Source organism: Amblyomma maculatum, chromosome 11 (assembly GCF_055883805.1).
Source record: "Amblyomma maculatum isolate TAMU_Amacu chromosome 11, ASM5588380v1, whole genome shotgun sequence".
Taxonomy (NCBI): Eukaryota; Metazoa; Arthropoda; class Arachnida; order Ixodida; family Ixodidae; genus Amblyomma; species Amblyomma maculatum.
The window spans coordinates 64,884,416-64,907,973 of record NC_139354.1 but is presented as its reverse complement, the minus strand read 5'-3'; the positions used below and the strand labels follow the sequence as shown (position 1 = coordinate 64,907,973).

General features: G+C 45.1%; 1 protein-coding gene across 2 annotated transcripts in view; it reads right to left on the bottom strand.

The window, feature by feature from the left end:
• The window catches only part of LOC146173992 (uncharacterized), a 130,804-nt gene extending 107,246 nt beyond the window's left edge, over positions 1 to 23,558 (bottom strand). Inside the window, exons 1-5 of one of the 2 annotated variants that reach the window (XM_084583236.1) lie at positions 22,966 to 23,558; positions 21,474 to 21,563; positions 15,603 to 15,892; positions 8,389 to 8,445; positions 2,911 to 3,013 (exon numbers count right to left, since the gene is read on the bottom strand). In XM_084583236.1, coding sequence (XP_084439362.1) covers positions 2,911 to 3,013; positions 8,389 to 8,445; positions 15,603 to 15,892; positions 21,474 to 21,563; positions 22,966 to 23,146 — 721 coding nt within the window. In that variant the 5' untranslated portion in view covers positions 23,147 to 23,558. The remainder of the gene's footprint in view (positions 1 to 2,910; positions 3,014 to 8,388; positions 8,446 to 15,602; positions 15,893 to 21,473; positions 21,564 to 22,965) is intronic. The other variant, XM_084583235.1, reaches the window with a different exon arrangement.

Genomic DNA, 23,558 nt, shown 5'->3' with positions numbered 1-23,558 from the left:
TTTAACTACCGAACAGCGACAGCCTGCTGAACAAATAAGACTCTAAGCTATGAGTGAGATATTGTCATGCGGTGATGACAATGCCAAAGGCAGCAAGTGAAGAGACTGAGGTTGCAATGAAACGAACTCCCTATTGGGCTGACTCACGCCCAGAAAAAGAATTAGGAGACTCAGAGGTTGTCAAACTACCAATGGCCTTTGTACTTGTTAGTGTTCAAAGAAGAAAGAAAGTCGGCGAAGAAACGTCTAGACAAAGCCAGAAAAGGTGGTTAAATAAAAATGAAACACTGTGGAAACGGACGCGAGTGGCTGAAATCATTTGATATATTAGTGCACCTCGCGCGACAAAGAAAATGATAGAATCGCATCTCGGCAAACTCGACGTAAACAAGCAAAGCATCAAAATATCTTTTTGTGCAGTACATGCACCGTGATAAGGCCGCACGCTAGTGGCAACAAGTAAAGATTACAAGAGCATGTGGCATAATTAAGGCAAGGCGATAATAAATGAATGAGGGCACTTGTGTAAGCAATACAATCTCTCGATAATCCAACATAGTGCTGACAGCAAACGGCAATAGAGCGACAATGGGGAAGTTGCCGGGCCATTCCCCCCCCGCTCCTGCTTCTTTCCTTTCTCTTATCACTGCGCATCTCTATCGTCTCACTTTTTTCCTGACTGCTATGATCGGTGACCATGGACCAGCTCCATCCAGGCAATAATGGATCACTACACAGTATGAGAAATGTCGGAGGGTATCAAGAGTGATCACAATGAACAGCACTGGTGAAGCTTTCTATTTGCCCCCAGGTTCATACATACTGCAATATTAAGTGAGTTGTACACACGTCAACAACAGCGTCCTCACAATCCCAGAGTAGGTGAAGCCGGCGCACGGCATGCGATGAGTGGTTGCAACAAGCATGTCATGTCATGACTCAACCCGACCAATTTACTTGGTGGTGATCACTATCTATAGAAGCCATGAAGCAGCTTGATGTGTACGAGTGACGCGACCAGTCACAATTCGCAGTTATGTACATCACCAGACCGAAAGTGACTACGCTACACAGGTAGTAAACCCTATTCCATGTTTACCTCTACTCTTGACCACAGGAGAGACCGTTGCAGGTTTTTGAGACCAAAAAGAAAAAAAGAAACGTGTCTTGTCAGTCAAGAAAATTGTGCTATAAATCTGTCATTATATAAATGCTCTCAAGCTTTGCAGTCGGTTTGCTGTGGCAATTTAAATTAAAGGCATTCTATGATAACAAAGAAGAATCATATCACATCGATCCAAATTGCGGATCCTGTAATGCAAGACCAGGAATGCTTTGTTGCAACAGAGTGCATTGAGACTTGAAATACCCAATGCAAAAGTGGGCCCTCCCTTTCAAATACCCCCTACACTACTGTTAGTGCAATTCACTAGTCATGTCTGCAGTAAAACCAAAACCAAAGATGAAAAAAACATTTTTCACGACAAGCTGCACCAAGGTAAGGCGCAATAAAAATACTGTACAGCATCTGTGGTCCTTTTCCACTGAGTGAAATGAACTCACCAAGGTGCTGACGAAATTCAATAGTAATTTTTTCAGAAAGTGCATACTTTCTTAAAATGCACTCTCTTAAAAAGTGACTTTCGGCGTTTTGATGTTATCTTATGGGTATAATCTCATGGGTCTGTATGTTTATGTCAGGCAGAAATAAACGAAATTGTCTTGTCTTGTCTTATAGAAAGACTGAAAAGTTCTGATCTCAGAACTTTATCCGTGAGCGCTACTTAGGGTTGCCATGTTGTCTTTAATGCATTGGTTACAATGCGTTTCGTGTGCTCTGCACATGTTCTTGCTCAAACTAATGTCTGCCAAGAGGTGAAAAAGCTACGACACAAAAATTAAAGTGCCACGAAATATGATGTGCTGTAAGCACCGCTACATGCAATGCAAGTAGCTAGAATAAACCATCTAGACCACGGTCCAGACGATCAAAGCCACTTGAACGCAAAGGCACTTGAACTGAGCTCATCTAATCTGGCCGAAGATTATAGAAAAAAAAAAAAAGGCCATTGCATGAACTGACAGTTGACGAAGGCAGTGATAATTTTCCCCAATCCTAAAAAGCAAGATAAAGAATGCTGTTTCAGCATCTTTTGTATGGCAGGAAAGCAAATCATTTGCATGTATACCTCACAATCTGCAGAGATAAATGTCGGGAGACGTTTTGCTCGGGGAAGTACGCCATATGTAGAATCCGAGGGCGGATTCCGCACAAACTTTAACAGAGTGTCCAAAGATTTCTTTTGTACTTCTACACTAACGTCACATTGTGGCAGTTGCCTTGAGAACCTCAAAAGCAGAACACTGCTTTTTAGACTGCAAAGCCTTCTAGGTCACCCAACCAGCCATAACCACTTTGGTTTCGGCTTGGTTTGGTTTTGACTAGGCTGCTCTGCCAATGATATCAATGGTGTTTATTCAACCATAGATGACGATGCTGACAATTATCATGGAGCTGCAAATTTCGTTAAGTGTTTCCCACAAAAAACAATTTCGCGTCAGTGAACAGAGCATATTTGGCAGATACAGAGCAGTGCTTCTGTAAGTGGGAACGTCGCTCAAAATTCGAAAGTGCCCCAATCGATTTGAGAGAAATGGCAGGTATGTATATGTGCACCATGGAGTTCGTCTTTAATCATGAATTAAGAGTTTTGTCCACATGCTTTCAGCAGCTTCTTCAGCACTATGTTTCTAAGAAAAACTCCAAGGCAAATGCCTGCGAACATCACGGCCGCTTTCTTGCCGAGATGTTGGGCGCTGCCTGTTGCTGCATCCCAGGCATGCACAGGTAACATCGCTGCGCCATCAATGGAAAGACTGAAAAGAAAACGAATGAGGAGGAAACCTCACCAGCCACGTTTTGGGCGTCGGTCAGCTGCCTCATCAGATCTTGCTTCTCATGTTCAAGCTGTTCCACCTTCTGACCGAGTCCACAGGCACAACCGGAGAACTCCTGCAACACACAAACCATCGTCAGGGCAGAAGTGGAACGCCCTTCGTGTTCTGTGTGCTCTGGAAAACCACGGTGTGTGGTGTTTGACGTTTTAAAGTTGCCAGTGAGCTAAGATAAGACAATCTCAAACTGCACACTTGTAGACCCTGGTCAACCAACTTAATGTCCATTGATATTGCACAGCAAATGGAAGCCTTTTAGGCAAAATAAATCTGCGGTGGCTGCCGGGATTTCATCTCACAACCTCACATTCATGCCTAGAATAATCTAACAACTGTGCATAGACAAGGGAAGAACACATAAGAAAAAAAAAAAAAACAAGGGGCAGCATGAATATTCAATGTAAAATGTGTTCACACAGAACACCTGACAAGAAATTCAAGAATAGTAAGGCTTGAAGGAGACGCAACAGGAAGACTTTTTTGTGTCACATAAGTTATAAATCCTTTAACTCAAGATTTAGCTCAGAGTTTTCTCTCAACAGCAACAGTCTCTCCTTTGTTTTCTCTGGTGTCTGAGCGGAAGCTGCTTGATATGCGACAACGTTAGCTATGTCACATATAAAATTACTTTTAATTTGAATGTTCTCAGATAGTCTAGAGCCTCCCTCCTCAGAAAGTTGAGCGATCCTTTTTTTCCCTTCTTCTTTTTGCAGTTTCTTTTTTCAGACAAGCTCTCCAGACTCAGCTCCAGTGCCTTCCTTTCAGAAGTGAAGTCACGTGCAGGCATTCTATGCGAGTCTTAGCCACCGTGCACATGAAATCTTCGATAGCACAGCTGGTTCTGGGTACCACTGACCTGGAGATAAGCTTCATGCTTTGCAGGCGACTTTCCAGTGACGTTTCACCCACAGTCTTCCCACCAATCCTCCTCTGGCACAATGTACCGTCTTTGCCAAAAGTATCCAGGCTGCATGATTTGCTTCTTGCTTGTATTCTAAAGTCAACTTGGGTTCCCAGAGGATCACAACTAGTTAAAAGGTGAGGATGAAAGTTCGACATAGAATATTGTGGGATTGTCGACTCATCAATCGGAAAGGAAACCGCCTGGCTTCCTCAGGCTAAAGAGCAGGCGATGCAGACCTGCCTAATAAAACCTATCGCTCCTAAATCCGATGGCGCTCACCCCACGTCGCATGGCATTTGGTGACAGTGGTTCTGCAGCCACGCCTCATTTATTAAGCACAGTTTCAGCACTGCTCCTAAATCCGATGGCGCTCACCCCACGTCGCATGGCATTTGGTGACAGTGGTTCTGCAGCCACGCCTCATTTATTAAGCACAGTTTCAGCACTTGACAAGAGCTCAATGGGATCGTCTAGAAGCAGTAAATAGAGAGGCTATGAGAACCATCACTTGTCCCCCCGCATCACACCGGTCGTGGCACTACAAGAGAACGCTCAGCTCAACACATTAGAGGAACTGGTACAGCAACGCCGTGATGTTCGTAGCCATTTCGCACAGACCGCAAGCACTCCGGGCCTATGCTACATTGCATACTACCGTAAAAACCCGCGTATAGTACGAGGTTTTTTTCAAAATTTTAGGATGTAAAATTTCCGCCTCGTACTATATTCGGGTCCCAAAATTTTCAGCCCGAAGTTCGTAGTTCTTGTTTCGTTACAGCCCGGAAATATCATCATCAAGGTTCGCAACGAAGGATGCGCCGTCTAGTGGTGGCGTCAGCTACCTTTCTTTCTCTGTTTACAGTGTTCTAGAACACTCGTTGCGTCGCCATTGTCGCCGTTTTGGACATCGACTAGGCTACTAGGTGAAGCGCGCATGTCAGTGACAATGTCGGGTCCACGGAAGCAATATTCAGCTGCTTTCAAAAGAAAAGTGATAGTAGCAGCTGAGACCATCGGAAATTCTGCGGCAGGGCGACAGTTCGGCGTCACCGAGGGCAGCATTCGTGGATGGAGAAAACAGAAAGAGGCCCTCTTTGCGTGCTCTGGCCTAAGACGAAGTTTCCGGGGGCCAAAAAACGGAGCATATCCGGAGATTGAGCAAGGCCTGACCTCCTTCGTACAGGAACAGCGTGGACGACATCTGCCTGTGAACATCGAGTTGCTCCAAGCAAAGGCAAGAGAGATCGCAGCGGAAAAAAACATCCCACGGAGCGATTTCAAAGCCAGTAGGCACTGGGTGTCTCGGTATATGCACCGCGCTGGGTTTTCGTTGCGTCGAAGGACGTCAATATCCCAGAAGCTACCCGCAAGCTATGAGGAGCAGCTTGTGGCGTTTCAGCGGCACGTTATATCGCTGCGAAAAAATGTGAACTTTCCGCTGGGCCAGATCGGCAACGCCGATCAGACTCCGGTGTACCTAGACATGCCCTCTGCACTCACAGTGCATGAAAAAGGCAGCAGGCAAGTTTGTGTTCGTACGAGCGGAAACGAAAAAACACGGGTGACCGTAATGTTGGCGTGCACTGCGGATGGCCGCAAGCTACCACCATACGTAGTGTTCAAGCGGAAAACTTTGCCAAAAGGTGAGCAGATTCCCAAGAATGTTGTCATCCGATGCCAGGACAAAGGTTGGATGGACGAGACTTTAGTCCTGGATTGGATAAAGTCCGTATGGTGTCGGCGGCCTGGAGCACTGCTCGGTTTACCGTCAATCCTTGTGTTGGACGCCTTCCGCTGCCACCTAGCAGACTCTGTCAAGAGACTGCTACGCGAATCTCGCACCGAGCTCGTCGTCATCCCAGGAGGGATGACATCGCAATTGCAACCGCTCGACGTATGCATAAACAAGCCTTTTAAAGACGCCGTGAAACGCTGCTACGCTGAGTGGATGAGGTCGGGAGACCCCGAAGTGACTCCATCGGGGCGACTGAAGAGGGCTTCTCCAGCAGTCCTCTGCAAGTGGATCGCGGACGCATGGGCTACCATCCCTGAGGAGCTCATCGTTCGGGCATTTAAAAAGTGTGCAATTTCTAATGCACTGGACGGCACAGAGGACGAGTTCTTGTGGGAAGAGCTGTCCGACAAACTGTCAGACGTTTCACTGTCTTCTGACACTGAAACGGACGACGAGTGAAAACGAGATGCTGTGAAAATAAAGGCCTTCTTCCCTCGTATTATTTGCGGGTGAAAACTTTTTTTTCCATTTTCGCTACCTCATATTGCACCTCGTACTATACGCGGGTTCGTACTATACGCGGGTTTTTACGGTATATTGCCGTTGCCATCGTGAAGTTGTTCCTCCATGAAATTTTGTTCAGCTGAGCGAAAACAAACCTACTGACCTTCATAGACCAACCACCATCTTATGCGGCATCATCACTTCGTGAAAGTTATGCAGAAAAAGATATTAAGCAGCCCCACGGACCTCCTTCTTCTTTCTGTGCTGAGCTGGTTGCTGTCCAAAATGCGCTTCACCCTCTATCCGACATAACCTTACTACCTGCAGCCAAAATTGTCATCCGCACCAACACTCTTCAGGCAACACATCTGCTCCGACGCGTCAGTCGGAGCCAGAAATCTGCCAGAATGTACATAATCTGGTGGCTCTCCTCCAGCAAACCATTCGAATTGAGTGGGTCCCATGTGACCAACTCCGTTCACAAACCTCTGCAGATACTGCAACCCGCCATGCGACTCTACCTTCATCAATAACAAACTTCCTCAGTATGGATGATGCCACCCTGCTTCTCACAAGAAAGGAGCCCCTCTGGCGCCGCACACGTGCTCTTGTCCCACCGTGTCCGGTAACCCTCCCCAGCAGTCTTACCCGCGCAGAGGAGGTATCGCTACGGAGGTATCGCTACGGAGGATCTGGGTCGGGGTTTCCCTCACACCTGCTGTGACACTAACATAGCCTCAATATCGATATTTATATCAACGCCCAGGATGTCCTGTCTGCAACTCACAAAATAATGAAGCAGATATTCACCACATGTTGTGGGTTCGCCCGGCACTCAAGCCGACGAGAATTCGGCACCTGACAGCAGTGGGCCCTTAGCCAAACAACCCATCTTCTTACCGTATTTACTCGAATGTAATGCGCGTTTTTTTCATAATTTTTGGCTCTCAAAGTCTACCCTCGCGTTATAATCAAATACTGCGATTCGGTTGGCGCCGGGATGCAGCCATATTGAATCCGCCACCACTCAGTTTCGGTTTCCACGGTTTTACGATGTTATGTCAGCAACATGGGTACCAGGGAAGCCAAATCAGCCAAATGCCAATCCATCCAAAGTTAAAACGTTGCGCTTTTTCTCGTGGGATCAGAATCACGTTGGCCCCTTGATCACACGCTTGTCGGATCTTTCGCAGTGGATTATCTTTGGTTACTTTCATTGTTATCGCCTCAAGATGGCTATAGTGACAGCAGAAGGAGAAGAAATCAGAAATTCTGCCGCAGCTCGACGGCTAGACGTTACTAATCTATCTTACGTGGGTGGCGGGTGTAGTGGAAGGTGATGTTTAAATGTAGGCCTGGCCGCAAAGACTTCCAAATCGTCTAGGAGGACGAGAGTGAAAAGGAAGACTGGGTTTCCGAGAACTCGGCCTCTGACGACGACGAATGAGTGTTTTTGATTATACTGTGCAACGGCCATAACGTCCATTAAAGGCACTTGCATTCCTTGCGGTAGCAGTCACAGTCCACTTTTAAATACTATATATTGTCATTACAAACATCTCTAGGAGCAACAGTGTGATTTGAAATTCACTATTTCACTCTATATGCTTAAATGTAACGTGACAGGAGAGTGAGAACTCTCAACAAATTTAACAAGAACTGCCATTGCCTTCTTGCCCTCTTTCACTGTGCATCAAGCTACCGAGTCCAGCTCCCACTTGCTCTACTTTCCTTACCATACTTCACTCAACTCGCATTAGGTTCTCCCTCTGAATAACCCACACAGCACCTTTTCATATTTACTGACACTTTCTCTGCACTTGCAATCCGCATGTTCCCCATAAACATGTCCAAAAACACTAGTTTCCTTTACCACCCATCAAACTTCCACCACATGAAAAAAAAGAAAAGTCGAAAAAAAAGAAACAGCAAAACAGCTGTCATATTATCTGGCCAGACAGGGCTGTGTATCCAATCACAAGAAAATTCAAGTCCAGCAGCGCATCGAAAACCGTTGTTCTTGTGTTAATAACCTCCTATAAGGTGGTCCCGAAAGAGTTAAACTGGTTAACCTCGTTTCATCTGCCACACCTTGTGATGTCAAGCTTGCAGGTCACAGCTGATTAACCGTGCCGTCATGAGAATTGGCTCACACATTTGGCTCTCTCAGAAAATCCCTTTTCAGAGAAACTCATCGCTTCGCTCTTGAGTTGTATCTGACTACGGTAGCCTGTTTCGGTTTTCCAGTATCACGTATGAATTATGTTGGTATGTATTATGATGCACCCACCTGGCAAGCTTCAGTTGGAGTTGGTGACATACTGCTCCAACCTTTGTCCTCGGTCCCCTAGAAAGAACAGAAGGCAGGAATCAGACCTTGTGGTCGCTACTGTCCGAAACACGAGGGGCCCATCTTGGAGAGAGCAGAGACGAGATAATGGCCATGATACAATTGAGATGCAATCGGTTTCGCTATACCTCAAACAACTCCAGAACAACATAAAATATTTTTTGGAGACAAATTTCTTGAACTGTTTGCAGCCACAATTCTAGTACAGCCGATTTTCAGACTCAAGACCTAAAACCTGACCACACTTTTCAAGTGAAGCCATTATTTTAATGCACTTAATGCGGATGGGCCCAATGCATTGGTCTGAATAAACTGACAGTTCCAGCTAAGAAAGTTAGAAATAAAAAGTTCGCTGATTGACGAAATTTTCTACCAGACGGTAGTCAAGAAAGAAACCTTCCATTATTCGCCTGGCATATACATTGCAGTTCACAAAAAGAAAGACATCAGAAAATTCGCTTCCAAGCAGCAGTATTCTTATCCAAGAAAATCTGCAATACTTAGTGTCTGCAAATTATATTCTGAAATTTCAGCGTCAAGCAACACTGTGATAAAAAATCAGCCGCGAAATTAAATTTAGATGCACTGCAGTATTCCTTGTTTTTTTTTTAACCTCGTTAGAACTAAACAAGTACCGCAGGCAACCAAATTTACGGTCATGTGCTTTTCTTCGCAATGACTTCGGATCGCCATGCGGTGTTGAATTTTCACAATGCGGATTGCATTTTTTTTTCTCACAAGCTGCTGGAGCAGCTTGCTCCAGTTTTGTCTCCAACAACTTGGTGCCAGCTGTGACATCGAAGTCCAGTGTAGGCTTGAAGCAGCGAAAAATTGCGTCGCTTGCAATCCGCTACTTCCTTCGTTGTCATTCTGTCTTCTGAAGGCAGGATTGCCTGAACCTTGCACCAAACAAAAAACACTAGTCAATAATGGTATTGCAGCTGACTGACAACCCTGCATGACTTATACTGACCCTGATTCATGGCACAGTCATCTACCTCCGAGCCTCAGAAGCCGAAACAGCATGGTAAAAAATACAACTGTGAATTAGGGCAAAGAAAAGCCAGGCTCACAAAAGCATCGGGACCATGAAGAAAAGCGAGGGATGTACACAATAAAAAAAACAAGAGGAAAGGCAAGTTGGTCATCAACATAACTAGAAGGTAGCATGGGTCGCTGAGAGAAGAGACAATGAAGAATGCTGCGAAGAGAAGGGAAAAGGAAGAAAAAAAGAGGAATGTTCACAGCACAGAGCAGTAGGAACCACGAGGCAGCAGCAGAGGCAAGAACAGGCAGATGCACGCCCGCATTGCGCGGGCAGGGTCCGCTGTGCTCGATTTTATAGCATATTTTACACTAAAAAATTTTGAGGACAATCTTGAGGATGAGAAGCGAACTATAGCATGTGGCAACTTTCCCCTTCATACTCCTAGGCGATCCTAAGTGTCTCGAAATGTTTTCACAAAGCGAGACAAAATGCGAGGGGAGGGTGCCGTAGCGGAAAGCCAAAAAGAGAGAGAGTAAGGGACATTTGCTGATGCTGGCCTTGGCGAGGCCCGCTCTCTACCCCATCGGCCAATATCGAGTGCCCGATATTGAGTTGTGTCTCGTCCTTCTCTTCTGAGAAATTTTCTTTGGATCATGATTCTCTTTCGCTCGTTTACACCAGCAACGGCACTGATGGAGATGCAGGTGAACTGCCAAATGGGCATGCTACACTCCAATAAAATTAAATTCACAAAGGTGACGCTGTGTCTAAATGAAGCTTTAGTTTTCTCGTGAATCCAAACTCTCGTTTTGCTCGTGAAAATGCAGCACTTTTGAGGCATATAAACGGCATTGAAAATGTGACAGTATTAAATATAATGAATTAAAATAAACCTTTATCACATGATGAGACAATTGAAGGTAAATCAAAGTTACTTCCGATACTACTACTAGTACATGTTTATACTCGAACCTCGCTATACCGGACACAGATACAGCGAATTACCGACAAAACTTCAGGCAAAGATTGGTTCATCAATGTTTTTTTTTTTATGCGAGTTCTATCGGCACAACAAATAAAAAATTTAAATCTGGTGCTCGATCAGATATAACAAGGCAGTTTTTTGTATTTGTATGGTTCCAAATGCGTAAAAAAGCTGACAAAAGCTTGAAGTAAAATATTTCAATCATGTGAATTACCCACAGCAGCTGTGTTTAAACTGCCCGTGCATTTGCACCCAACAGTTGATGGGCACGTGATTTGATCGAACCATAGGGACCGGGCGCCCGTTGTATGGCGCCACCGTCGCCTCGGTGGAACAGCGCCGCCCGCGGCGGAGTGCCGAAACAGCGGAATGCCGAGGCAGCTGAGCGGCGCAGTCGTTTCCGTTCTGCGAAGCGTTTTCGAGCCTGTCCCTACCCGTCGTTTTGCAGTGTGGCTTTGAGAGCTTTGAGCTGCTTTCAGTAATCGCAAGGAGTATTTTTTGACCGGGAAATCTTGAAAAAGAAAAGGGCCGTTCTCAGCAGGGCGTGCGTGTTTTTTTTTTTTTGTAACCACCGGCGCATGGTATTTCTGTTATATACTCGAAAATGCCGCGCGCGTGATTTCACCATGCACTAGGAACACCTTCGTTAGGCACTTGCTAAGGCGACTTCGAAGATTGGAATTGCACCTGCACTGCGCATCCATCTTATATTAGGTCTAGCCGAAACCTGCCTGAAGATCAAATACCGCCGAGCCGTGTAGCCGTGGCGCCGTAGTAGTGGTAGTCGTAATGGTCAGCATTCATGTAAAATAAAAAAGATGCTGCACCTGTCTTTTTTGGTAATAGCTAGGCTCAAACGATTCAGAGTAGAATAATAGCAAATGACATTCCAGTTTCAACCTTGCAACAGAGCTGTAAAAGGAGAAAAATAAACAAGCAAGACAAAAGTAGGATCCTATTTATGGTTGGAAAAGCAAACACACATATACTTCCAGGACTTCCTGCACAATTACGCTACAATAGTTCACTGAACCCGGCCTTGAGACTATCAAACTTAATCATAATATAAGCCAAATGGCTAATACAACCTCAGCATCATTTTTACATATACGACAATGCTCTTGTTGAACACGTCGGAGCTGCTATATATATTTGACTTAGAAAATATTATACTATACATGCCTTTCTCCCGACATTCTGCGGAGGTTGTGAAAAGAAAAAAAATTAAATTTCCTGCTAGCGTTCTCTCAGCGCAGGAAGTTCAAAGCGATTGACCGCACCTGCCTTGAACATCTGAAGGCAATAGTCCAATACTATCAAACTGTCAAATACAATCGAAAAAAAAAAAACACACAGCGTGATGTGTTATAAGCCACCGACAACTAAGAGAGCGTTCTATTGTTAAATGAATCCCTCTGATGGCTCGTTCGCTAAGGTGGTCTACTTTCTCAACGTACCACGAACTTGCGGGGCCGATACCTAGCTGACCTCGATACTTGATGAGTGTGAGGGGACAACCATATATGTAGGTTTCTATTTGCACATAAAGGAATCCAGACAACTGAAAGTCATTCCTTTTACAACTTTGTCACTGCAGCTCGCCGGACTGCTGCTAAATCTGTTTACATTGGCCATAGAAGCAATTTCTGAGAGAGGTAAAACGGTCTTGTCATACTACGCCACAATCAGGAAATCTCACGCTCACTAAAACGCCGTTGAGAAACACATGTATTTAGGCGGGCCAGGAACTGGACGCTGCTGAGAAAATATGTAAAGCCGTGTCAGGTTCAACGCGAATGCGAAAAAAAAAACTACTACACGGCTTTCGAAATTAACCAAAAAAAAATGCTACGTTTATGCTAGTTTCCACAAATTAATTTTTTTTCTTGTTCGACTCTTATATGAAGCCGATAGCAGATTTTGTGACCATGCGGTATTGATTGAGCTCTGAAATGAGTGATTTTATTAAGCGAAATGGACATGCCACAAACAAATGTTAACAAATTCTAAGAGTATCAACGCAGAGCTCTCAGCGCATTTTTATTAGTTGACAAACGAAAAGAGGAAAAATGACAAGATCATGGTAATAGAAATTGTTCATGTCTCCTATCTGTTCTTTCTGCTAAGAAAAAAAAGTAAATTATCTTTGACTATGTCAGCGAAAGTATCTGCACAAACATTGTCTCTGCCCATCACTGAAGATCGTAACGCAGCCCGAACGACGATGGTGGAGCTGCCTTCTCTTTTTCTGTGCTGGGGTTTTTTTGTACACAGGCGGGGAAATGCTAGCGTTGTAACTTACGCTGTTGGGTTACTTCGATTTTCAATTGTCAATTTAAGTGACTACAGATGAAGGAGTGCGGCTTCGACTCCGAGACTGTCGTATCGTCACTCCTGGGGAACAGAAGGCACAGAGCATCCGGTAGCAAGCGAAATTTAAAAACTTTGGCACTTTCCACGACCACACAGTAACCAAATACGTAGATTCGTGCCTTTGCCTTTCAAAGAACCATGCTTAGGTCACCCGCCACTCATGCTTCTGTGGAAACCCGTAGAAATGAATCGACTTAAAAACGTCCGACGAGTTTGCGTAGCTGCCAGTGGAGCCAACAACGCACCACGTTTTGCCAGCCTTGTTCGGCCAGACTTCATTTCACTGGACATATTCACACAACTAGCCCAACTTTCTGTTCTCTTGAGGATATATTCCCGCACAACGTCATCTAAACCTTAGGATTTCCAATTTCCACACAAACCAATGACAAACAGTGTGTTCCAATGCGCTGGCAATGCGCCGGCCGGGGCCGGCGCATTCCGGCGATTGAGCGATGCGCCGAGAGGCGGCGCCACCCGTTCAGCTGTCCGGTCCCTATAGCCACCTTGTCATGCCAGACACACCCTTGCCACCCCTTTTGGCGACAAACACGTATTCAGTGAACTCCATGACACCATATGATCAAATATTTAAGGAAATTCCCCAAGGTGGAGTAGATTTGTAATAAGGGAGTAATCTACCATCTGATCTGCTGACCGTCCTGGTTAGCTCAGTCGGTAGAGCGACTGCCCCGGAAAGGCGGTGGTGCTGGGTTCGATTCCCGGATCAGGACGAATTTTTCTTTAACTACGAGGTTTCTGAGAAAGCTGTATAGCTTTCCTTTGTAGCCGTATGGTTGCGCTTGGGTGGATGCAATGAGTAATTACTCCCTTATGACACCATATGACTAGTGAACTCTGTCACGGAACACACTTTTTTATCTGACAACGGTGACGGCAACAAAGAAGTGAAAACCTGTTTCGCATGAGAAGAAAATCACGGTTTCCAGGCTGTACAGCAGTGGACCCCAGGACAATGCCACAAGTAATGTTAAACTCATGTCCTCCGAGATCAAGAGCGCTGTTGCACGTTTGATCGCAGAGGCCTTGGTTAAACCTGTGCCATTTGACTCAGTGGCTCCCAGATGGCAGCACATATTGTTAGGGCTGATGTGCGTAGTTTCCTCGGCTTGAGTTCTTATTTCCAACGGTTCATCCAGAATGTCACCAACACTGCCTGTCCGCTCACCTCTCTCTCCTCAAGAAGAACATGCCTTTCTCTTCAGGTCCTGATGAAGCTCACGCCTTTCAAGCACAGATTTCGGCCCTCACTGCTCCACCTGTCCTGGCCCATTTCAACCCTTCGGCACCTACGGAACTTTGAAACGACACCAATGGCCATGGCATTGGCGCTATTTTTGCCCAGTGCCAGCATGGCGTCTTCCGTATAATTACCAATGCCAGCCGCCTGCTCTCTTCATCTGAGCGGAACTATTCAATTACCGAGCGGGAATGTCTGGCACTTGTTTGAGTGTTGACTAAATTCTGTCCTTATTTGTTTGGGAGGCCCTTTTCCCTAGTGACAGACCACCATGCCTTGTGTTGGTTGTTGTCACTTAAGGACCCTACCGGGCACTTAGGTCCCTGGGCCTTGCGCTTACAGGAATACTCCCACCAGCCTGTTGATCCTCCTGAATTACTTGAATGTACTGCTGATAGCTACGTGTTGTCCATCACCGGCTTTCTCCACATCGGCGCACAACAGTCTTGACCCTTCCTTACGATCCATTATAGACCAGCTGCGCATAGACAACTCTGACCCTTCCCTCAGAATGTTTATGCTGCATGATGATACATTGTTCAGACGCAACATGCACCTATACAGTGCGGATCTTTTGCTCGTCCCTACTCACCTCCGCTCTACCGTTTTAGCCCAACTTCATGACATCCCAAAGCAGGGCACCTAGGAGTGTCATGCAGGTATGATAGCGTACACCGGCGGTTTTTCTGGCCTGGCCTTTATCGCTCTGTTCGCCGCTCCATTTCCGCTTGTGACTTGTGTGTACCCGAGATGTCGGAAGACGACAAGGATGTTTCGGGTGCTAGGCTGAACGATGACATTGAAGCTAAAGCTGTTGTGTTGGTGTGCTCTGGTGTTCTGGAGGTGCTCCTGACGTTGAACCAGCTCGGGAGCACCCCATACCAATATACAACTGAAACTGCAGCTTCCCGTGCTTTCGGACTACAATTGGCTTCACAAACCCAGCCAATTTTTTAATATGAGTATCGGATATAACAAACTAATTTTCACTCAATAGCCCACTTTGTTGTAAATCCTTTAATAGCAGTAAGAGAGCATTCTCAAAGCATATCACTAGCAACTGATATAGTGAAGATTTCTGCTAGTCCAAACAATGTTATCAGAGAGGGGTTCTGTGGCACGAAGGCACAGTTTCAAAATGCTGCGTTTGTAAAACGAAAAAGGAGAAAGGTCAGCTACAATATATATGGCTCTATAATGTTGGTTTGGTTAGGTCAGTGGGGTTTAAAATCCCGAAGCGACTCAGACTATGAGAAACATCGTAGTGGAGGGCTCCGGAAATTTCAACCAGCTGGGGTTCTTTAACATGCACTGACATGGCACAGCAGACAAGGCGCCTTGCTTTTCGCCTCTATCAGAAAGCGGCCGCTGCGACCGGGATTCAACCCTGCATCCTTTGGTACAGGAGCCAAGCACTCTAACCACTGTACCACCGTGGCAGGGTGTACCATATGACAACAGTGCTGCAAATTACGACACCACAACCTAGAATTTACCTGCATGCTTGAACCGAGTACAACGCAATTGTAAAAACAGCAGTCCAGTACCTGCTCAATGCAGCTTCGTTTTCTCGGAGGCTCCAACCCCGGCTCGGACTCTTGCACAAAAGTTGCGTTGGGCCTTGAATTCGATTCCGGCTGCGGAGGCGTGTGTCTCAATGGGCTCTCTTGTCGCATCCAGGCTGCTGCTGACTGCGGGGTAGCTTCGCACTCAGCACGGGGCTCCGGCTCCGGACTCGATGCTGGCTCACATTTGGAGGGGTAGACGTCTGCTAGTTGTGAAGTGCTCGCCAAATGTGCTGTCTCTAACTCCGTTCTGCCTTCCCTCGCAGAGTGAACTGCAATTATACGACACAAAAGAAGGCATGCTCAACATATGTACAATCTATGTTTTCACTAAGTCCGAGGTTCAACACAATTCCGTCTGAAGACAAAAATTCACTCCAACTTGACAAAAAAGTATAGCGACATGTCGGCATTCGATTGGATGCCTTGATTCCTATGAATGACGGACATCATACGAACAGGGCAACTGTGCTATAAAAAGCGGACAATGGAAAATTAAAGATGGAACACACGCAGACTCACCATCAAATTTACTAGATGAAAGATGACATACTGTATTTTCCGGTGTACAAGACGCGTTTTTTAAACTAAATTTTAGGGTAGTGCGAACTATACAACGGTGAGTCTTAAGCGTTTTTTTTTTTTTATTTTGCGCAATGTCCATATCCAAACTTCATCGTAAAACGGTAACGGTAGCGATGCCTACAACTACAATATTTACAGTCATTATATTGTTCTAGAATTGTACAGCCGTCTCACTGGCAGAATGCCAGAAGTTGGTGACGTCCATGCTCCTCCCCCTTTCCACGCTGCAAAGACAAGCTAGATAGAGTCAACTCTTCTTTCCAGTTGTAATTTACAACATCATTTGGTGGCTGTTGCATGTGCTTTTTCATTCCTGCACAAGCTATGAAGCGTGCGTCAGAGGGCCCACGCGCAGCTACTATTAGCGGCGTGATTATGAGTGCAAAGAGGACGTCTGAGCGCTGTCACCAGAAATCGGCGACCGCGTACCAAGATGAAGACTTTCAAGGCTCTAAGTAATAATAAAGTTCCTCTCACTGAGCGAGACAGTATTTTTCGCGCGTAAGTGCTGCCTCTTTTTTTCTTTTTTTATCTTTCACATGCACATGTAACAAATTTTCTTTCAGGCACATAGCAAGCGATGGTGGAACAAGGATATATAGCCAAATCCTATTTCCCTAACCTGAATAAATTGAGGTGTGTCTTATATACTAATTTTATGTTGAAAGTCTTTAAATATGAGGGGTGCGTCTTATACCAAGAGTGTCTTATAAATATTTATTTTACCGTATGCGAGTGGTAAATGGCAACAGCGCCTCTTCGGACCGGCCCGACCGTCTCTGGACGGCTCCCACGTCGGTGCACACAACTGCGCACGCAACAACTCAGGCACGCATGCATGGATGTCACCGCGCCACAAGCCGTGAAACACCTACCTCTGCGCATGTATGGAGATGATGGTTACCGCGTTACGCCGCAGATTTCAAGCCAAGCGTGGCCTCTTTTCATCGGTGAGGCAGCCAGCAGTGGAATATTTCGTAAATCTAATAGTATGTTGCATAGTACGGCTTTTTTTCAGATTTTTTTTTCTAACACAGTTGTGTTAGCACAGGGTCTCAAGTTAGAAGACAGCAGAAAAAAAAAAAACGATATTAACACTGTCTCTCAGCCACCCTTGTGCCATGTGAAGTATGATGCAAGTAAAAAAAACACCATCTTTTTGTTAACCTTTCTTCTTGGGCCCCTTGATTACCTTTGCTATGTTTCGCAGGTTTGATCCTGTTACAACATTCAATGAAGTTTTACGGTATCCTGTGGCCATCACCTCGCCCGCATTTGTCACAGCTGCTGATAATACAGAATGGCTCATGGCATTGCAAGGTAACTAAAAGAGGGATAGCATTTTCATGCTTTCAGTGCACATTCCAAAATGAAATCGCTTTAATTTCCTTCTCTGGATTGAGGGAACACTGTGCCTCTCTGGCATCGACAGGACTCAGCCTCATTGCTACTGCAGCAAATACGCAGTGGCATTTACCTGCATTGCATATTTATCTGCATGAAGAGCAGGCAGGCATGAATGGGTGACACTAAGCACACGATAAATTAAACACCGCAATGAATGCAATGTTACTACACCTTTGATTTTCCAACCCATGAAGGCATTATAGTGTTCTGGATTGATGGATGTGTAGACTAGATCTGACTGCAGCGCTCTACGGTGTTTAAACATTTGTTTGCTCATGGCTTTTTGATTTACTAGGTGGCTCATTTCCTTGGCAAATACCGGTTGTAGGTTAAGTTTTCAACCTTCGCACCATATTCATGTCCTTGTAACATTGTTTTTTTTTTTTTGCTTTAGTTTAAATTTCACTTTTGAAAGGAAGGTTGTCTAAATGTTGACCTCACTCACGTAGCATTTCTCCCAAAAAGAAAGCATTATAGTAACATTTTTGGTAAAGGTTACCCTAACTCGCAAAATGATAAAGTAATATTCTTGTTAATCATCAGTCAAAGTCACAAAAGGAGAACATTAATGTAACATTTTTATCAAACATTACCCTAGAATTATTGTGCAAATGTTTTTTTAGAATACAGAACGAACGTTACTGCTTCAACATTATAAAGTCAGCCTGTTGTTGTATAACATTACTAATGAATTTTAACAAATTGTCAACTTTGAGGCAACAGTTTGTGTTACTTGGGTAGAAAAATTCTATTCATAGCAATCAACTATTCACCACCAAACTAATTAGGATGAGCCATCACTCATGATGATGTATCATATTATGCTTAGTCATATGACTCACCACACCACATACAAAACTCCCCCTATACACGACACTACGGCTTCCATAATACTCAGGACTAATTATTATTCTTAGTAGAGGACATTACAATCAACTACACTGTATCATGTAACTTCCTGACCCCATATCACCGTCCAGGACCAGCTTCGTTCATGTAGAAATGACACGTCCAGCAATAAACTAGATCTTAGTGGTATATTTTACACATAACTACTCCTAATACCACCAAATTATAACAGCTGCCTTGAAAACATAACACAGTTCATGTCAGCATTCGCATATCCTAAACCACTTTTCTTTCGCAAAAGGAGACAGGCCGACAAATAAAAGCACGCCGAAACCACGAAACAAGCAACGGACACCAGGCATACGACTGTGACGTAGAAGGCCCTGACCACAAACTGGTGAAAACTTGCCTATACTGCAGTGGTCGTCACTCATCACCTCTCAAATGCAGCCGCCCATATCACAGGTGGTGGAGCAGACGCAAAAAACGAGAAATTAAAAAGGTAAACAAAAGAATGGCGCCGCACCCAGACCCGCACAGAGATGTGAATGAGCTTATGCAAAAAAACCAGTGTGTGGTTTGGCCTTGTATGAAACCGAAGATTCAGCAGGTGACCAGGCATCATCAACCCTTTGAACTTGAAATGGAATGAAAGGGCAGTAAAAGATTTAATGACCACGCCATCACAGATGAGCCATGGATGTCAATGTAGTGAATGAAAAAGAAAAATGAAAGCACTTAAAAGTGAACTTTTTCCACCTCCCAGGACAAAACTAGTTCAAAATGCATTGCAAAGGTGGCAGTAAACTGCCCAACCTAAGCTCTAGGCATGTTCATTTGGAGCATCCGAGCTTGCTCCAAGGTCTTGTCGAAGGGGAATGCTAGTTCCTATAACACAAAAGGACCTCAACATTAAATTTCTGAAAAGGACATCTCTGGTACCTACAGACGTCATTCCCCAAGTCAATCAACATATTTTCCCTCCAAAAGTCAGCAAGGCGACCAAAATAAAGTCAGGTTACTGGGCAGTGAAACTGTTGTACATGAGCAGACACTAAAACATTGCACAAATTTTGGACACCCGCTATCCAACCTGTCTACTTTTTGGAGCAACACTTTGTGCCGAGTTAAAAACACAATCCCTCGCTCCACTGCTAACATTCACCCTCGCTCTGTCAATAGGTGGTATGCACTGCACCCACATGGCGCCCAATTACGTGTGCATCGGAAATCAATCGGGCCTGTAATTGTCGCACTCGATAGCTGCGTGAAAATGTGCCGTAAACAAATGCAGCTTATATGGGGTGGGCCCATACCTTGCTTAGCGCTGCTCGAGCCGAGGTACGCGAAAAGGGCTCAAAGACGAACGCTGGCCGTGGATTTGGTTTTCCTATATTTTGGAATGAAAGCTCGGATAATGGTGACAATAACTGGTCCACAGGAAGGTAAAGGCGCAATATCTGTCACACTTCTTCTGTGGACACCTGAACTGCCCCTTCTATTCCATGAATCTGTAAAGCCACATGTGGTTCTGAGGCGGATCTATGGGGCTCTCAGTTCCGTTACTCTAGACGACGTATCTGTGCAGAACCCTTGATATCCACCTCTTTTGCATATGTGACCAAGACATGGCGCTTCAGAGCTTAACCTCGGGGTTACCTGCGAATGTTTTAGACAAGGTTCATGCAGAATAAGCACTGGAAGGGCACTGATTAAGGTTCCCAAAACCTGTACGCATGAGATATGTGACCTCATCCTGTTTCAGACCTCGGAAAGATCCTTAGGGCGTAAGATTTGTGTTCCGGGGGTGTCCAGACCACCCTGACGATTACTTTTTTATTCCTTGTACACATGCTGGGAATCTTCTTGAGCCAGGGGGATAATGCAAGCTTGCCCAGCTTGGTAATCTGCCAGTTTAACTCAATCACTGCACGTGCACTGTGTTTACAGATGCCGACACAAAAGACACGACTGGAGTGAAGCGCGGACTACTGAATATTGGCTAAACACTCGAGTGTCAACTTTTGTTAACACACACGGTGCAAAACCTAACCACCACTATGCACTTAGCCCTGTTTGGTGCTTTACTTAACTACTATTATTTGCTGCACTGGACAGCAACCTTTTCGTTAAAAAATTCTCAATTATGGCAACAATAAGGCTTCCAAATTCTGTCCCTCCTATTTCACTGAAGCACTGCTGCCACGCTGTGCTTCGACGCGCCATGCAAGGAAAGCATGCTAGCGGAGGCATTCGTCTGCAACGCGCACCGCAAGTACGGCGGCCAGCGAAATATTTGGCCGTCATGTCAGTGCCAATGCATACAATCTATAGAAGGCACAAGCTTTTAATTTGAGCCTTAGCTTCATGCTATTTTCGGTCTGTTGCCAGCACATACAATATGCACCTGTTCCCACTAAGAACAACGAATTACTGCTCAAATTTTCCAAAATACAAAACCGAAACTCGACCCACCTTTAACTGCACTTACATGTTCTGACCTGCCTTTCATAGTCATCCCTGACCAGCAAAGTAGTGACGTGGATAAGACAACAAAAAGTAATTATCTTTTTCTTCTAATATGTTTTCTGTCTATAAAGACAACCACAGCATAGCACTGTATGTTTACAGCTGGGTACATAATGCCATTAAGCTGCTTCAATTTTCTCAACAATTATAACAGTTACCTTACCAGTTCAACTTCAGCTCAACTTGTTAGCCACTTCTAGCCTGATGAGTTAGACTACACAAACAAATCCACCGATGCGAGGCGATGACTCTAGCACTCACCTACTAATCTCAAGATTGTGGGTGCAATACCACCCGATTTCAAAGGAGGCAAACTACAAAACCAGCCCTGTTCAGTAAGTGTCAGGGCACATTAAGAAACCCCAGATGGTTCAAATTAATCCAGCGTTCTCCCACACAAAATCCATTCCAACCAATGTGTAAGTTCAGAACGCCAAACCTCACAAATTATGACTTTCGCAAATCCCAAACTGAGTAGCGTACCGAGCGTTGCCTGGTCACGGAATGGTGTCTGAACAGTACAACCCCAGTTGACCGAGCTGATGCCAGGAGAGCTGCTTGCGACTTCCGGGACTGAAACAAACGGAACCAAATAGTACTTAGAAAAACTGAACAACAATGAATGAGGTGCCAACAATGTGGCAGTGCCCACAGATCGATGAAAATGAAAGTGAGTGCGAAAGAAAAATTATTCCTTTAAGAGCACTACAACAAATGCTAGCATGCTTGTTTACACTGAAGTGCACTTTAAACTACTGCTACTGCAAGGAGCCCCAATAATAACACACAGTGGAAACGCTAGCTTTAAGTTAATCAAGCGTCCTCTATTACAGCACCCCTTCTGGCCAAGATGGCGATTATGAGACCCATGAAAAATTTGTAAGCGTATTGAAGCATCCACAATGGTCACACCAAATAAACGCTGCACAATTAAACTGCAACCGGCGTTGATGAAGGCCCATTAAAGTATGTCGCATGTCATAGTGCATGCTGATTTGTTATTTTTCTCTTGGGTTTCCTGCCCCAAATTTAATATGCATCACACCATTTCCAGACCTGATGGCTGTGCATAAATCTGCTATCTGTAAACGACGTTAACTTGCTTGAATACAAATGCCTGTTGCGTTTAGAATAAACCTCAATAGTTGGAGCAAAACTAAAGTGAATATTGTAAATTTCGGAGAATCGGCGGTTAAACATTACTCATTTTACCATACACACAACAGCCCCGCCGGGGTGGCGCAGGGGTTACGGTGCTCGGCTACTGGTGGCGCAGGGGTTACGGTGCTCGGCTACTGGAGACGAAAAGCAAGGCAGCCCGTGTGCTGCGCGATGTCAGTGCACATTAAGAAATCCCAGGTGGTCGAAATTTCCGGAGTTCTCCACTACAGCGTCTCTCATAGCCCGAGTCGCTTTGGAACATTCAATCCCAAACCAATCCAATACATAAAACATGTGGGCACACAAATTTCACAGATCTGTATATCATTCCATTCCCTGCACTACAAAAAATTAAAAAATTAACTTACACCAGCTTCAACAACGTGTTGCGCTTTCACACTTTTAACAAGCCATTCTCTGCTTTTATAACATCCAACTTATCTACTGCCATCATTCTTTGGCACGATAGTTTAATTTTTACAACCAAGCTTCTTTTCTCTCCTTTGTTCCAAGCACTTCCTAAACTCTATCATAAACGAAGCTTCCTACGCAGTGCTGATCGCCCAACCTGTAGTCCTTACAGGAAGTGAAGAATGGCGTTGACCTCATGCAATATAATGAAACCACCGCAAGCAAATCAATCCCAGATTTTATGAACTGAATGTTGCGCACAAACCTCGCAAAAGAGAAACTAAGACCCGATGTCGACGAGACGTGGCTCAAGGCAAGAGTACGCGAAATTCTGAACTTAAGCGCGATTAGTAACACATGGACATCGCGACAGAGTGCCATCCTCGTAGAAAGGGTAACTTACTGACTAGGCGACTATGAGAGACCGGCGAATGGCCGCAGTAACAGCACCAACCGCACTGCAAAGGCGCCGCTTGGATGCTGCTTGATTCCAATGATGACGGCCGTGTGAAGCCGTCGCACTCGCAACCATTCGTCGTGCAATGTCCGCGCGACACACCACGCACATCCACATTGGTGAACATCGCTGTCTTTAGACACAATGTGCAGTTGTGGACACTGTTGCTGCCACGCCGTTTTGCGCGCCAAAATCAGCTGGGTTCTTGCTGCGCGCCGAACAGATTAGCGCCACCGACACCAGTCCTTGCGAACGAAACACCCTTCAAGAGATAGCGACAATTGTTTCTGAAGCAGCCCAAATTTCGGGTAAAAGTTGAACAAGCCGCTACAAAGAAACCCACGTGAACGTACGAGAACCCTTTCTTCGCGCTGCGCAAGCGAGCGGCAGACTCGTGGTCACACTTGACACCTGTCACAACAAAGGGACAAAAGCGCGCGCGGAACGCTACAAATCTTCTTTTATAAGTACAGATGGCGCCACAAATTTATGTGATTTTTCTCGTTGATGGCTTTGAAGTAAGTCAACGCATAACTGTT